At 34.8% G+C, this 14,027-nt stretch overlaps 1 protein-coding gene across 3 annotated transcripts in view; it reads right to left on the bottom strand.

The window, feature by feature from the left end:
• LOC148829426 (uncharacterized) overlaps positions 1-12,529 on the bottom strand; it is a 31,406-nt gene extending 18,877 nt beyond the window's left edge. Inside the window, exons 1-11 of one of the 3 annotated variants that reach the window (XM_088922870.1) lie at positions 12,225-12,529; positions 10,820-10,954; positions 9,646-9,771; positions 7,665-7,829; positions 6,935-7,054; positions 5,659-5,842; positions 3,950-4,057; positions 2,664-2,852; positions 1,656-1,796; positions 1,344-1,478; positions 675-863 (exon numbers count right to left, since the gene is read on the bottom strand). In XM_088922870.1, the coding sequence (XP_088778996.1) occupies positions 675-863; positions 1,344-1,478; positions 1,656-1,796; positions 2,664-2,852; positions 3,950-4,057; positions 5,659-5,842; positions 6,935-7,054; positions 7,665-7,829; positions 9,646-9,771; positions 10,820-10,954; positions 12,225-12,416 (1,684 nt within the window). In that variant the 5' untranslated portion in view covers positions 12,417-12,529. The remainder of the gene's footprint in view (positions 1-674; positions 864-1,343; positions 1,479-1,655; positions 1,797-2,663; positions 2,853-3,949; positions 4,058-5,658; positions 5,843-6,934; positions 7,055-7,664; positions 7,830-9,645; positions 9,772-10,819; positions 10,955-12,224) is intronic. The other 2 variants (XM_088922872.1, XM_088922871.1) reach the window with 2 other exon arrangements.
• Positions 12,530-14,027: the final 1,498 nt, after the last annotated feature.

Raw genomic sequence — 14,027 nt, 5'->3', positions numbered from 1 at the left:
TATTCCATGCTGAAAAGAGAAAAAGGAAACACAACGTTTTGTGAAACGTTATTGTGTCAGAAAATGTTGTGTTCCCTTTCTTCTCTTTCAGCATGGAATAAACCTTTACTTGTTCCTTTGCAGCCTACACATGCTGCCTACTTGTATTACTCACAATACAATTGTGCATTGTATTAAAAAAATCTCAGTTCAATGTTTTAATAATATACAGAAATGAAAAACAAAAACAAAAAGGAGAAAAGTAAAAAATTGTGTTCATAATAAGCACAGATCATTTTGAATTATCTGAACACATGGGTAGTTCATTTTTAAGCATTTAAAACCAAGACTATTTTAAAAGATGTTTACTATTTAATCTTTAAATGTGTTAGTGCTGTGTATCTATTGGTTACCAGCAATGTGAACATCATGAGAGCTTCTGATTCTCTTCTTATTCATCAAAGAAATGCTCTAATTTACAGTATATAGAAGAAAACAAACAAACCAGTTCACCTTTATAATCAAAATGCTGTAACGGATATTTAAAATGTGGTGTTTTTTTAAAAGTGAAATTGATTTTGTAATTAGCATTGGCATGAAGGTCTATTCTCTATATTAAAATAAGACCCATGAGAAAAACAGAAAAGCAGGAAATTTTAAGGCCTTTTTGTCTTGTCATTTTGCAAATTACATACCTGACTCCTTGGTGTCATAGCTTGGCAAAGGAAGCTTATTTCTTTGGAAGAAAGACTGAAGTTTTCCTTTATAGTCTAATTTTGAGTCTTTGGTTAAATCCAACTGCTTTTCTTGAATTTGATTCACAGCAACCAAAGCCATGAAAGCTTTCTTTGCTGCATTTTTCTCTGCTTGCTTTTTATCATCCCCTGTGAAAATGTTATGCAAAAGTGTGTCAGCTATGTTTGCATTTGTTAACATTTTTCATTTGGAATAACATTTGTAAAATACCCACAGTCTATTTGGAATATAGATTTTAGGGCATTTTATTAATCAATGAAATAAAGCAATGTCCCTAAAGTCCCATCTTTAATTGCAAAGTCACTGCAAAGTCATCTTGCCACGGCAGTGAATTCTGATGTACATTCTGAGTGGCTGCAACACTACATAATAAAAACAAAAATGCGTATAAAAGTATAAAAAACAGATATAGTTAAGTATGACACTGAATCACCAATCACTCCATAATATGGAGCACACATACTTTACACATGTAAAGTATAAACCATAAATCATAATATTCAATTGAATATTAGATAACAAAATACATAAGTGCAGTGCACTTCACCTGAGCCATGGAGTCACATGATACACATGAATCTTTTAAGACATTAAGTCAAAAACAATACCTTGCCCTTTGAATCGACAATTTCCATTAAGTTTCAGTTTGCAGGTATATACATCTCCTTCCTTTGTAGAGTCTTCTGAAATCACCAGATCTGATCTAGAAGTTTCTTGAACAATATTTTTAGCTTGAGAGACATCTAAAAAATGAAAATTTGGTATACACGAGAGTGCTGTAGTTTTATTTTAGAACTGAAATGAATTAATGTGGCTTAGCCTGCAGAAAAAATATTAAAATACATAAAAGGTGATTAAAGGAACTTTATTATTATATGAGCACTGAAAATGGGGGGGGGGTCCTCTTATAATGCACATACCTGAGTTGGGATTTAAAAATCCGAGAGCCAAACCAATTCTTCTGTAAGATGATTGGATAGCTTCTTCCTCTGTACTCCCTGAAGATTTTAGAAAAATTCCCTTCAGCTCACAAGTCACTTCTGAGGTGAATCTCTTTGCATCTGGAGACATTTTAAAAACACCTGTCATAATGTAATTTTTCCATTTCCAATACTTTTAGAACTACACACACATTTAAATACAGGATATAGTGGGAGCACAGCCCTGTCAGGAGCACGTTCCACAGATACCTCTGGTGGAATGAGCTTCTGCTCTCAGTCACATGACAACTTAGGAAGACCACAGGTCAGGTGACTGATTAAAAGTGGGAAGCGGAGGCTTGGTGTGAGTCAGTGAAAGTTAGAGGGTAGAAACTCCCTGTGCACTATTCACAGGAAGGAGAAGGACTGACCATGGGCTGGAGGAACTAGTGAGTTTTGTGGACCAGGTTTGAAATGCTTAAATGGTGAGGACTCTCAGAGTCACTCATCATTGAGCCACTGAGACTTTTTTGGAAGAATTTTGCAAAGAGTCTGATTGACTTTTTTGAGTCAGGAAACAGAAAACAGTCAGCTGTGACAGCGAGAGACTTCAAGAAGACTTTAGTCAATAGTTGAAAAAGGAACTCAGGCTTTTGTTTTCGTGTTTGGTTGTGGTGTATATTTCCTGTTCAATTAAGGGATATTTTGAAACTTACAGCTGTTTGGTGTGACTGTTGGCCAGGACCTACCTATTTTAAAGATCTTCTGACATGCCTAATGGGCTGTCATAATACATATACCCATGAAAAGCAATAAATATTGTGTGTTCAAATGTGATTTGGGATTTATTGCACTAGCTGTTGAAATCCAAAATAAATTCCAAGCAAAATTAGCTACTTCTGCAACTAAATTGCCTTTGACTTTTGCTATTCTTATCTTTTTTCAGCAATGATTTTTCTGCTGCAATTGATACTGTATGTGGTTATCTAGTAATGCATTCAACTGTACCTTTATCATCTGAGGGTAGATTCAACATAGGTCTTGGATGGGGAATTACAGATCTTTCTTGTTTTTCTAATTCCTTTTTCAATTCTTCAAGAGCTATCTTTGACACTTCTTGATGAGCGTCCACCTTTGATGGATGAACAGACTTGCCCTTATATTCAACTCCATTCACTCTGACCTTTCCAACATAACCTGCACATAAAATCCAAGCACAGGGTTAATAGCAGAAGTAGCTGATTAATATGTAAATATTTCCATTAACTGCAGCATCTCCACTTTAAATCAGGGGCTCCCAATCCTGGTCCTGCAGGTCTTCATTCCAGCAGAGTTTAGTTACCTAATTGAAGCCTTAATTGAATTAACTAGCTGCTTGATTGTAACATTTGCAATATTTTTTTTTTCGATTCAAGAGTTTGGGATCTGATTCTCATTAGGAAATACAATAGTTAGTAGGTTTAAAAAAAAAACTGTCTGAAACTGACAACATGGCAGGAATAAGAACTGACAGGTGTGTGACAGGACCAGGTCTGGGAACAGCTGCTTTGTCAGTGTTTTGGACTGATCATACCGTTTCCTATGCTTGGACTAATCGAGGATTTCAGAAAAAAAGGAAACTTCTAAAATTTGTTTCATTCTGGGAATCTTGGGAAGCATACAAATACGTTCTTTTTCTATATAAGTGCAAGTAGATTTGTTGTCCCAGACCGAACATGTTGGCAACTATTTTCTGGTGTGATTCAACAGAGAAATAGAAAATCTTCATTTCTGTTTAAGGTACTTCTCCTGAACCATCCTTTGTTGGAAGTCATGTTCATAAATCATGCAATAACAAGCAGATTTACAAAAAACTATGCTGGGAAAAGTATATAAAATTATAATCTAAACTCCCAGAAGGTACATATGTTACCTGTTAATGTCCCTGAGTATCTCAGTACATTATACAAATTGTCCTTTAACAAATACAGAAAACTCCTTTCTGTTAACTTTTTGCTTCCTGATTCTCTCTGATTTTTCTCATCAGCATAATGCTAACGGAATGTGGCATGCCACTGTCAAGTCAGTATAGGAATTCAAGCAAATTTTGGAGACAATCCTTTGAAGCCTTTGAGTGTACTCAATTCACTTTACTATTAAAAATATTTCAAGTTACTTGATTCACATTAATTCACATCTCAATACACTACAGTATGTACCAGATATGTTGCATTTTTAAAGACGGTATAGAAATGTATATCACAGCAATTTATGGATGCAAAGTATTCAAGTATTAATGCTTAAATAGACTCTACCATAATTTTTGATATCCTCTGAAAATAATGGTGTTTCCCATCTTTTCTTCTGCGTTAGTGAAATAAGATCGTTCTTATACATGACCAGCTTTTTTGGATTGTGTGGATCTGGAATACATGGAGAACAGAATGAGGAGTGAAATAGATATCGGTTAATGAAGTTGATTATTCACAACACTTCAGCAATTAATGATATGGCAACAATTAAACACGTTTCTATAGGACCTAATGTTTTATCTGTATTTACAGTTACAAAGCCTTTATAGAAGTGAAAGTAATACATACAAGTCAAATGTGAACAGTTAGTTACCTTGTGTTTGCACAATTAGGAGCTCTATTTTTTAATCAAAGTAATGCATGGAAAACCACCCAAGGCAAAAAAAAACAGGAGTGTATTTTAAATTATATTAAATATCACAGAGCTTACAAATGATCCTTATAGGTAAGCTGTTGGATGACAAGCTTCCACACATCACACTGACCCAGTTTAGGAAGGGAATCAGCACAAACATTGATAGTGTGCGAGTGACACTTGTCTGCGGTTTCTGAATATGTTCTGATTCATAAACTGCTCTTGACAGCCTTATTGGTCAGAAAGAGCAAAGGAAGTTTTGAAATTTCTTGCTGTTTTAGCTTTGTTCTGCCACTGATGGTCACAAGGGGCTAGAAAGTATTTTTACTCTAACATTTTTGGGCTCAATCTTACTTAGGAAATAATGGAAAAGACAAAGGAAGACTAAGAAGATTGAGTTCTAATCCAATTTTAAATAACATATACTTTACAGAAGAATATGTACAATGGTATGTTCATTCAAACATAGTGAATAAAACATCTAATGGTTCTGTGATGACTGAGTCACAAGACCAGGGAAATAGATATACTCACCTGAATCCCAAGACCCATACCCATATATCGTCAGCACATGATTTATTACCAGCAATTGTGAATAAAGGAGGAAGGCAGACAATAACAAATAAAGACAAAACTGATGCATACAGTACATCTTTACACATAGATATGTTTTGCCATTTTGGAATATTGTGAGTCTTGTATTGTCTGTGTTAGAGACCTCCACTTGCTTCAGTTAAAAAAAAATAACAAGCATATATATAATTAGCTGGATAAGGACAAGTGGGATGGGCATAGTTTAAATGTTGTTCTATGTCCTCTGTTAGTTTTTGGAGAAATAAAAACGTGGTGTTTGGTAAGGATGTGGGCTTCTAAGATGCCTTGTCTGTAAATAAAGTAACTTAAATTTTGTATATCGTATTGTGTTTTGTTTAGTTTGGGTTATTGTCATTACCAATAAATATTTCTTTATCAAAGGTTTGCCTCTGATTCATTACTCTTTAACCAAACAAAGTACTCAGATGGCGCTAACTATACCAACTGCTTGGGTATATTTTTGGCATATCTTTTACAATTTCAGGGGTTAAGATGATTTATTTTAATTATTGATTTTCCTGCTCAATTTTCTATTTTCTTACCATCTATTTGTAACAATATTAAAACAATTCCTGTGAATTGAGGGAAAGCCTTAAACATGAAATTATTACCTCCATAAAACAAAAATATTAGAAAGTTGCAAATCTCGTTACGTTTTGCTTTATGTACTATTTGTCAGAAATAAATGTTTTAATAAGTGTTTCAAAATTGTGCATATTACAGTATCAAATTCAGAAAGCTCAAACAGAAGACCAGTTCTCACCTTCCAGCTGTGCAACCCTTTCGTCTATGTTCTGAAGTTTATCATCTATGCAGTCCACTTTCTGTTTAATTTCTGTAAAGTCCTGTTTTAGCTCATCACGAACTTTGTTTAAAAGTTCAGCTAACCCCTGGGGATTGCCATTCTGGATGCACCACTCTTGACGTCTCAGCAGGATGAGATTGACCTACAAAAGAATGGAAACTTTTCAATGACTTAATACTGTATTTCTTTTCTTTAAATTATTGTCACATGCTGTTCTGCATCTGTCTATACTTTATTATTTTGATGAAATACCAGAATAGAGACATCTGTTGTTAAAATATGAATACAAGTTATTAATTTAGTGCAGAGATCTCCTGAAAGGCCAGAAGGTTTTTGGTTTTCCTTCCACCTGAATCCATAATGACACTACTACAGTACATAATTGAACTAATTATTTGCTCAATTGGACAAGTTGAAACTTTGCTTTTGAGAAGCCGGAGATTAAGAGATCTACAAAGCTACAAATATACAGAACAATAAACAAATATCTCCAAAACCAATGTTGATATTTGCCTTTGGAGACAAAATGGACACTTCTGATTCAGAGGCCAACTACAAAGCATATAGAAACCAGTTTTTACATTTTAGAAACATAAATCTCTTCACTTTTGATTTCTTTCACTTTTTCCACTATTGTACAAAGAGTGAAAGATGATTTGTTTAAATATGTTAGACAGTATGGTTTTCAGAATTTTTTCACATGGTGTTTGTGTTGTGTTGAAGACACAAAAACAGCTCCAAAGACTGAACTGACCTTAATGACCATGACATTTACATTTTTAAAACAAAGTTGATAGTATTATCTTTCTAGGCTATAAATTCTAAACAGTTACGTCAATGGTGTACCGGATGAAATAACAAGTACTATACAGTACATCTACAGATAGAAATGATATTAAAACTCAGAAAATCCCATTTGCTTGTAATTATAAAATAATCCAAATACAGTATGTCTGAAAACTGCAAGATCTAGCACTCCATTACCAATGAATTAGTTGTTTTTATATAAAATCACATTATTTCTCATTTATCTCTTAATGTGCTATCACTGAACCCATCCTTTCCAAATTTAATACATTCTCAACAAATTTTGGATTTTAAAACAACTGTTTCCACAGTACAGCCTTTGTGTTTTAAATTATGAAACTGAAGTTAAAACAGCAGAACAGCACTTCCTCCAGGAAGCCTCTTCAACCTGTTCATGTATCAGTAAAAGAGCAAACAATATACTTACTTCCTGAAAAGAGTCTTTGTCAGCCCCTGAGTGAAGAGCTAGTATGTTTTCCTTAAAGACAGCAATCTCTCTGTTTTTAAGATCTTCCTGAAGACTGATATTAAGAGGAGATCTGCAAATCTAATAGAATGACAAATATTTAACAGCATCTCTGAAATATTAATGATAAGAATTGTTGTTTTATTTTGCACCTTTAAAAGTGGCTTCTCAAAGCACTTTATAAAAAATACACAGGAGGAGACAGCAGAATACCACTATTGGGTTTGGAATACAGTTGGAAAGCAAAGGGGCAGACACAGAACCAGTTAAATAAAAGCCCTTCTACAGAAGAAGGTTTTGAGTCTGGATTTGAAAACACTCAGGGAGGGTGACTCTCTTATATCCTTAGGGATAGAATTTCAGATCTTTGGGGCACATATTATGTCATTTATATTATGTAGACTTACAGTATGTTTATTTTATGTCGGGCTTGAGGGACCAGAATTAGACAAACGAAGGTTGTGAGGTGGGGCGTAGGGCGATGGTAACTTACATGTAATGAGGTACCAAGCCATTCAGAGCCTTATAGGCGAACATGAGGATTTTGAAGTTGACACAAAACATGATGGAAAGCCAATGCAAGGACTCCAGGATAGAAGTAATGCAATCACTTGCTCTAGTTGCAAGTAGTTAAATGATGATCTTCTGGCAGCTAATAATGATTTTTTGTTACTCTTTGCAACAATAATACCTTATGGGTTTTGTTTTCCACTTCACACACTATCTCTTCTAGTAGAGGGTCTGTACTCTTCATTGCTTCAAAAAACATAAATATATCTTTGAAGAAACCTTCAGCGTCTGTGGAGGAAATCTTCATGTCTGGTGAATGCATTAGTGTATTTCTTATGTCCTGAATCTTAAAAGAAAAGCAAAACCATATCAGTCTATACTTACTCTTAGAGTAGTGTCCAGTCCAGTGAGTATAATAAATTATTTAGAACATGAGAAACATTGAAATTAAACATGTATTCAATACTTCATTTAAAAGTGAAAATATAAATAAAAATAACATATTAAAGTGTCATTAAATTATATGATAAAATTAATTGTGTGTGTAACGTAAAATCAGCTCAAATTATTCTTTTATCAGGAATTTTAAATTTTCTGCAATTAACTTCTCTGTGTAAGAATGAATCACCTTTTACCGTAAGAACTTACAAATCCAAAAATTTCTAAAACTGAAAACTGAAATTGAATTTAATTTGTGAATACTTAAAAACTGAAATAGGCAAGGGAAGTATTATTAGTATAATACTTTATTATCCAAATCGCAACTGTTATACAGGCTTGATATCTCTATAGGCTTTATGGAGCTGCACCTCTGTAATGCAATGTTGCCTGTTGATATAGACAGAGTGATAGAGTGGAACCTGGGAAAACCATCTGAAACACAAGATGGTACTTCCCTGAGCCTATCACAAAGCTGACACCTATTGTAACTCTATCATTGGCCATGAAGGAGCAGTTCCACAAGGAACACGATGTCTCAGCTGTTATGCCTTCTTTAGGTGTCTTCTGCCAAAACACAAAATGTTGTGTTTCTCCTTTCTATTTTTTAGTGTGGATTTAACCTTTACTTGTTTCTTTGAAACAGAAGTATGCTGACACAACTTCCCACTCAAACATCTTTATATTACAAGTAGCATAATTCCTTAGCTCGGATGCAATGCAGATAAATACTTGCATGTATCATTATTTATTTAAGATGCTGCAACTTCTAATACCTTCTATTAAATCTCTCTTCCTTCCTGGGCACCTTATTCTACTCATTTATTAAACCAGCATGTCTCTTCACATCTGTTTGTTCTAAGAGGAGATTTTCCAAACACCTTCTAATCTTCTACAGACATTTTTACAACAAAGGCATCCTGAAAGGATTTCATCTGAAATTCAACACATTTCCTTTGGTTCTGATACTTCCCAGATCAACACTCAAAAATCTCTCCAACAATTTTTCAGAAAACTAATGCTTTCTATTAACCTTTCCCTTGAAAAAGCAGATCCACCCTTACACTGACATAGGAGAGGCAAATAACTTTTTGCAACAAGCAGCTCCACAACATATTCCTCTTATTACCTGCTTTATCAGGACCCTCAAGTTCTACCAGTTCCTCAGTGCAGACAACGACAGAAAACAAAACTTTCAACTACAATATAAACCCAAGAAAGCATCTACTTCCTCTACCAAAGCTGATCTTATTGTTACCATTCCCTTTGACCAGACACCTGAAGAAGGTTCAACAGCCAAGACATTATGTTTCTTCTTTCTGTTTTTCAGTGTAAAATTAACCTTGTTCATTTGTTGTAATAATAATAATCACAGAGTCCCTGTTATCTGTTCCACACTGTCACAAACCAGTGACTATGACTTTACTATTTCCAAAAAATTATCGGATGTGATTTGTTTAAATATCCATAATAAATATCAAAAATCAAAATTTTCTATTTCATAAATGTATGTGTTACCTTGCTTCAGTTACTCAGTACCAATATGTACTGTATGTGTGCAGCTGAACATAAAACATTGTTATATCACTAACATCTGATATCTTGCCAACACAGCAAAGCTTAGTATTTCCACTCCTGGTGTTACTTAGCTGTTCATAGTTTAATTATAATTTCACTGGAAGAAAGAAAGACTAAAAATAAAATCTCCATGCAGTATTATTTACCTTGTCAAGGACTGTTTCAGGAACTAAGTTTTCAAAATGTGTACACTGCTTCATCAGAACCAGAAGTGCAGCGATATCAAAATCTGACATTTGGTTATTATGTTCCTGCCGACTCGGCATGTATGCCTAGGGGAAAATATATATTTTATTGTATGCAGTATAATATATTTTAATTTCATTGAAGGCATGGATTGTGTTTCATCTGTTGGGTATATAAAATCTGAAATACATTAAATATCTTCTAGTATTTAGACATTGATAGCTTTTGTACTCTTTGAGCACAGTACTTGCTCTCCTAAGATACATAGTATATCAGGCAATGCAGTATAGTAAGATAATAGATCACAGCACCTTACTGTCTATTGCTTGTTGACACCTACTGTACCTAGGCAGTGAAACCAGCACAGTATAACAGTGTTAACCAGTAAAAGAGTGAGTTTACTAAACATGCTACTGCAGTAAGGTCCTCTCTCTTGTTCTGTTCCTACCAGAAGGAGCACCCAATAGGAACTGGCTTTACACGGTAAGAGCTGGTGCCATAAGACTCACAGTTTTACGTAACGTTATCAGCCAGCAACATCACACTCAAGTATTGTACCCTAGTACTAGAACATGATCCTCCTCTCAGACACACATAATTTACAACACCGCAAAAGCACTTTACCAGAACTGCACCCCTCGGGATACCACAATATAAAACAAGTTCTCATTTGTGGCTGGTCTCATTGTTTCTCACTAAGCGACTGTCAGACTAAAACCTACAGTACCAGCCCCAACGATACTCAGTCAATTGTGCACCACATGTATTTATTATACTGCATTGACCTATTTAATACGACTTAAATATGCAGTACTTAGGTTATGATACAGGATGTGTTCTTTTGATAATTCAATGTGCAATGGTTTCTTATAAGAAAATGCACACTGAAAAGCAGTGAAGCAAACTAAATATAGCATATTCTTAAGCATAACAAAAGTAGATGTTCAAAGACAAATAACTTTATATCTAGCATTAATCAAATTATTATTATAAAGTCGCTTTCAACTGTGATGGACTGGCGTCCTGTCCAGGATGTACCCTGCCTTCAGCCAGCTGCTTGCCGGGATAGGCTCCGGTGGCCCAGTGACCCTGAATTGGATGAAGCAGTTCGAAAATGGATGGATAGAAACTCACCTTGGCAACCTCCAAAGCATCATCAAACCAGCGGAAAGGCTTACAGTTATTCCAATAGATGTAGCTCTTTGGGTTTTTGTGGTAACTTTTGATCACTGTAGACCACTGTCTGCATATCTCACATAGATGTGTAAGCTGTAATAAAATAGAAGAATAACTCATTATTAATAATAATATACATGTAGCATACTGCAGGTATCACATTGTATATTAATAGTGAGGTAGATGGGTGACATGCTAGAAGAAGAGATCATTGTGGAATGTAAGAAATACAGGAATGGATTGCAAGAATGAAGAAATTACCATGAAGAAAACGGTCCTCAGGACACTAGAGTGGTCTCATAAGGAATATGCAGCTGGCTGATTTAAGACCATTGCTGAGGAAAGGCAGCCACGGAAGCTGACAGAAAGGAGTAATAGAGATGACACACCCATGAAATTGCCTTTGTACTAGTAGGTACATAACCTTTCCAAGAGTAACATTAATGCCACAGTGTGACAAAAGTGGGATTGAGTGTCATAGAAATACATTTACTTGAGATAAATGTATAACAATCTTTTTGTAGAATATGGTGTGTTTTTTCTCTGTTCTCTCTCGTTTTCAGGTCTTCCTAACACCATAGCACAAACAGTACAGCACATACGCAATCTTCACATAACTGAGTGGCACACTGTTTGACTAGACTGCCTGCTAATTACTACACAGTCAGAGGTGACACCACAACTCAAAGTTAGTACTTTCTATACAGTTTTTACTCAGGGATGGCACTTTCTTATTATTTCTGGTCAGTCATAAAGTAATGTTCATACACGATTGCACTATGGTGCAAGTTTCACATTCCAATTACATCAATTCAGTTAATTTTTACATTAAATTATATTCTAGAACATGTAATTATTTAATGTACCATATAAAATAAAATGGGCAACACAAAAGATGATTCCATCTTTACCGGCAGCCTCAGAAATATATCAACTTTTAAACATCCAGCAGCTACAGAACAATTTCGCCCTAACTGTGTTACTATGTCCTGACTATGTCCCTTTGCTATTTTTACCTTCAGTTCAGGTAGCAAATCTGCTTATTGCTTAAGAGAAAAATGCCACAAAGCTTGTTCGTGGACACTAAATAAGACTATACTTAAGGTTTGTACTCCACTTTGTAACAAGTCTTCTAATTGTCGCAGTTGTAAATATATATGTGCTGATACATTAAAATGCAACAAATGGGTATGGAAACCAATAGCACTTGTTTTGTTTTAATGCCTCTCAATCATTAATCAATCATAAGTCAAATCAAAGTTCATAGTTCCATAATTGTTAAGGCGCAATATTAAAATAAAAAAAATAGATCACAAAAGGTGATTCTTTTAGGTTTTTGCTGCTCACAGGGAAATAGTTTTACCTTCTGATCCTTTGCAACAGAACATCTCGAAGAACATCTCTTATCATTCCGTTTTTCTTTCAGTTTCAGGTGGAATTCTTCTAGTCTAGTTTCAATCAGAGTTGATAATAGAGGTCTAATCTCCATTAGACAGACCCCTAATTTGAGCCAGTTAATATACTCAGTGTCGTTTAATCTGTCTACAGTAGACATGTTTACAGATAGCTGTTACAGACAGCAACTGCAACGGTATTGCCTAAAATACTTAAAAAGTAATTTAAGTTTCGTTTTCTCCACTCGAAGCTGACAAATTCGCCTAAATAGAAACTGAAACTAAATTCCTTGCTGTTCAATGTTTTTATGTAACAATTTGGTGTGCCAGAGAATGACATTCAGAAAACTTACTGTAAATAGTGATTTCGTTCCGGTTTCCGTTCACTGTAAATATCTACTGTAAGTTTCGGTCTCAGATTCGCAACAAATAAGAGAATCCATCAAAAGGGACTTAAATTACTATCCCACATTATCAATGACATTTTTTTTACAGCAATTTTATGTGTAGATTTCTAAGTTATATTTTAGGAAATCTAACTATGTCAATTCGAGAGCACAGTACAGTAATGAATAAATTGGTAGTACAAGGTACAAAAATAGGGAAGTATCCAATAAGCAATAATAATTTTGAACCAGATATAAGGTACACCAAAGATTTTTTTTTGTAATACATCCGATGTAGTTTAATAAGGTACAATAAATGATTAAAATGCTTTGAATAATTTTTTACTGTAAATCTTAGATACGTTTAGATAGGAATGTAATATTTGAAAACTATGCCGAGTTGTATTGCTAAAAGACAACTGTTCGCCGTGCACGTTTCTTTTTCTTCGCGGTTAGTTAACGTGTTTACTAAGCTACATATTTATTTATTCCATGCTGAAAAAAAAGAAAGAAAACCCAACGTTTCGGCCGTGGAGCCTTCTTCAGGTGTGAGCATATTAATTTAACTTGTATTCACCGTATCAATGGTGGTAATATTTAAAATAATGACCAAATAAACTTTTGATGAGATTTGATGAGATGGTGAGACCGTGTTTACTTATATCCTACTGGGAGGCAGTAAAAATGCAACAAATGATTGCGTTTAAAATGATGTAATAATAAGTATTCAAGAATTTTCTGTACAATAATTGAATTCACTTACTCTAAGAGACACCACCTGAGTCTCACAGAACCACCAGTGCTCCCACAGGCCAGACAAAACAGTTCTCTCACATAATTATAGTTGTTATTTGCTACCAGGCTACAAACAGTTACCTTTATATTATTGTGAGACATATTTGGTTTAACATGTTCAGTGTTCAGTGTGTGGTAATTTGTTGGGTGTGAGTGAAGTTTTGTTTAATCTCTGACCCAGGGAAAAGTGTGGTGTGGAAGGTTGAGGAGAGAATGCAGGCTCGCGCTGTGTCCGTTATTCTTTATTCTTTTTCTTCTTCTGGCTTGGTCGGCTAGTTTTGTTTTTTGTTTTTATCAATAAAGTTTGATAATCGGCCAGTGAAAGCTCTGTTGTCCTTCACATGAATGCCTGAAACATTATACCGAACCCAGGATTTTACATTATCATAAATGAGCACACAAAAAAGTATCCACAAGGGACACACATTTTGGGACAAAAACTCAACTGACCCCAGTTACCCAAAATCAATATCCCCAGAGAGCAGTCCAGCATTGCCATTCTCCAGAAACAACTCTGTCTGGTAACCCCCTGTTCCTCTCTCTGCCCTAGTGAATAAAAATATGAAACTCTGGTCTAGTCCCTTTGGTGGC

Source organism: Atractosteus spatula, chromosome 8, assembly GCF_055471065.1.
Source record: "Atractosteus spatula isolate fAtrSpa1 chromosome 8, fAtrSpa1.hap1, whole genome shotgun sequence".
Classification (NCBI taxonomy): domain Eukaryota; kingdom Metazoa; phylum Chordata; class Actinopteri; order Semionotiformes; family Lepisosteidae; genus Atractosteus; species Atractosteus spatula.
Note: the sequence above shows the minus strand (reverse complement) of the source record. Positions and strands in the feature narration are given on the sequence as shown.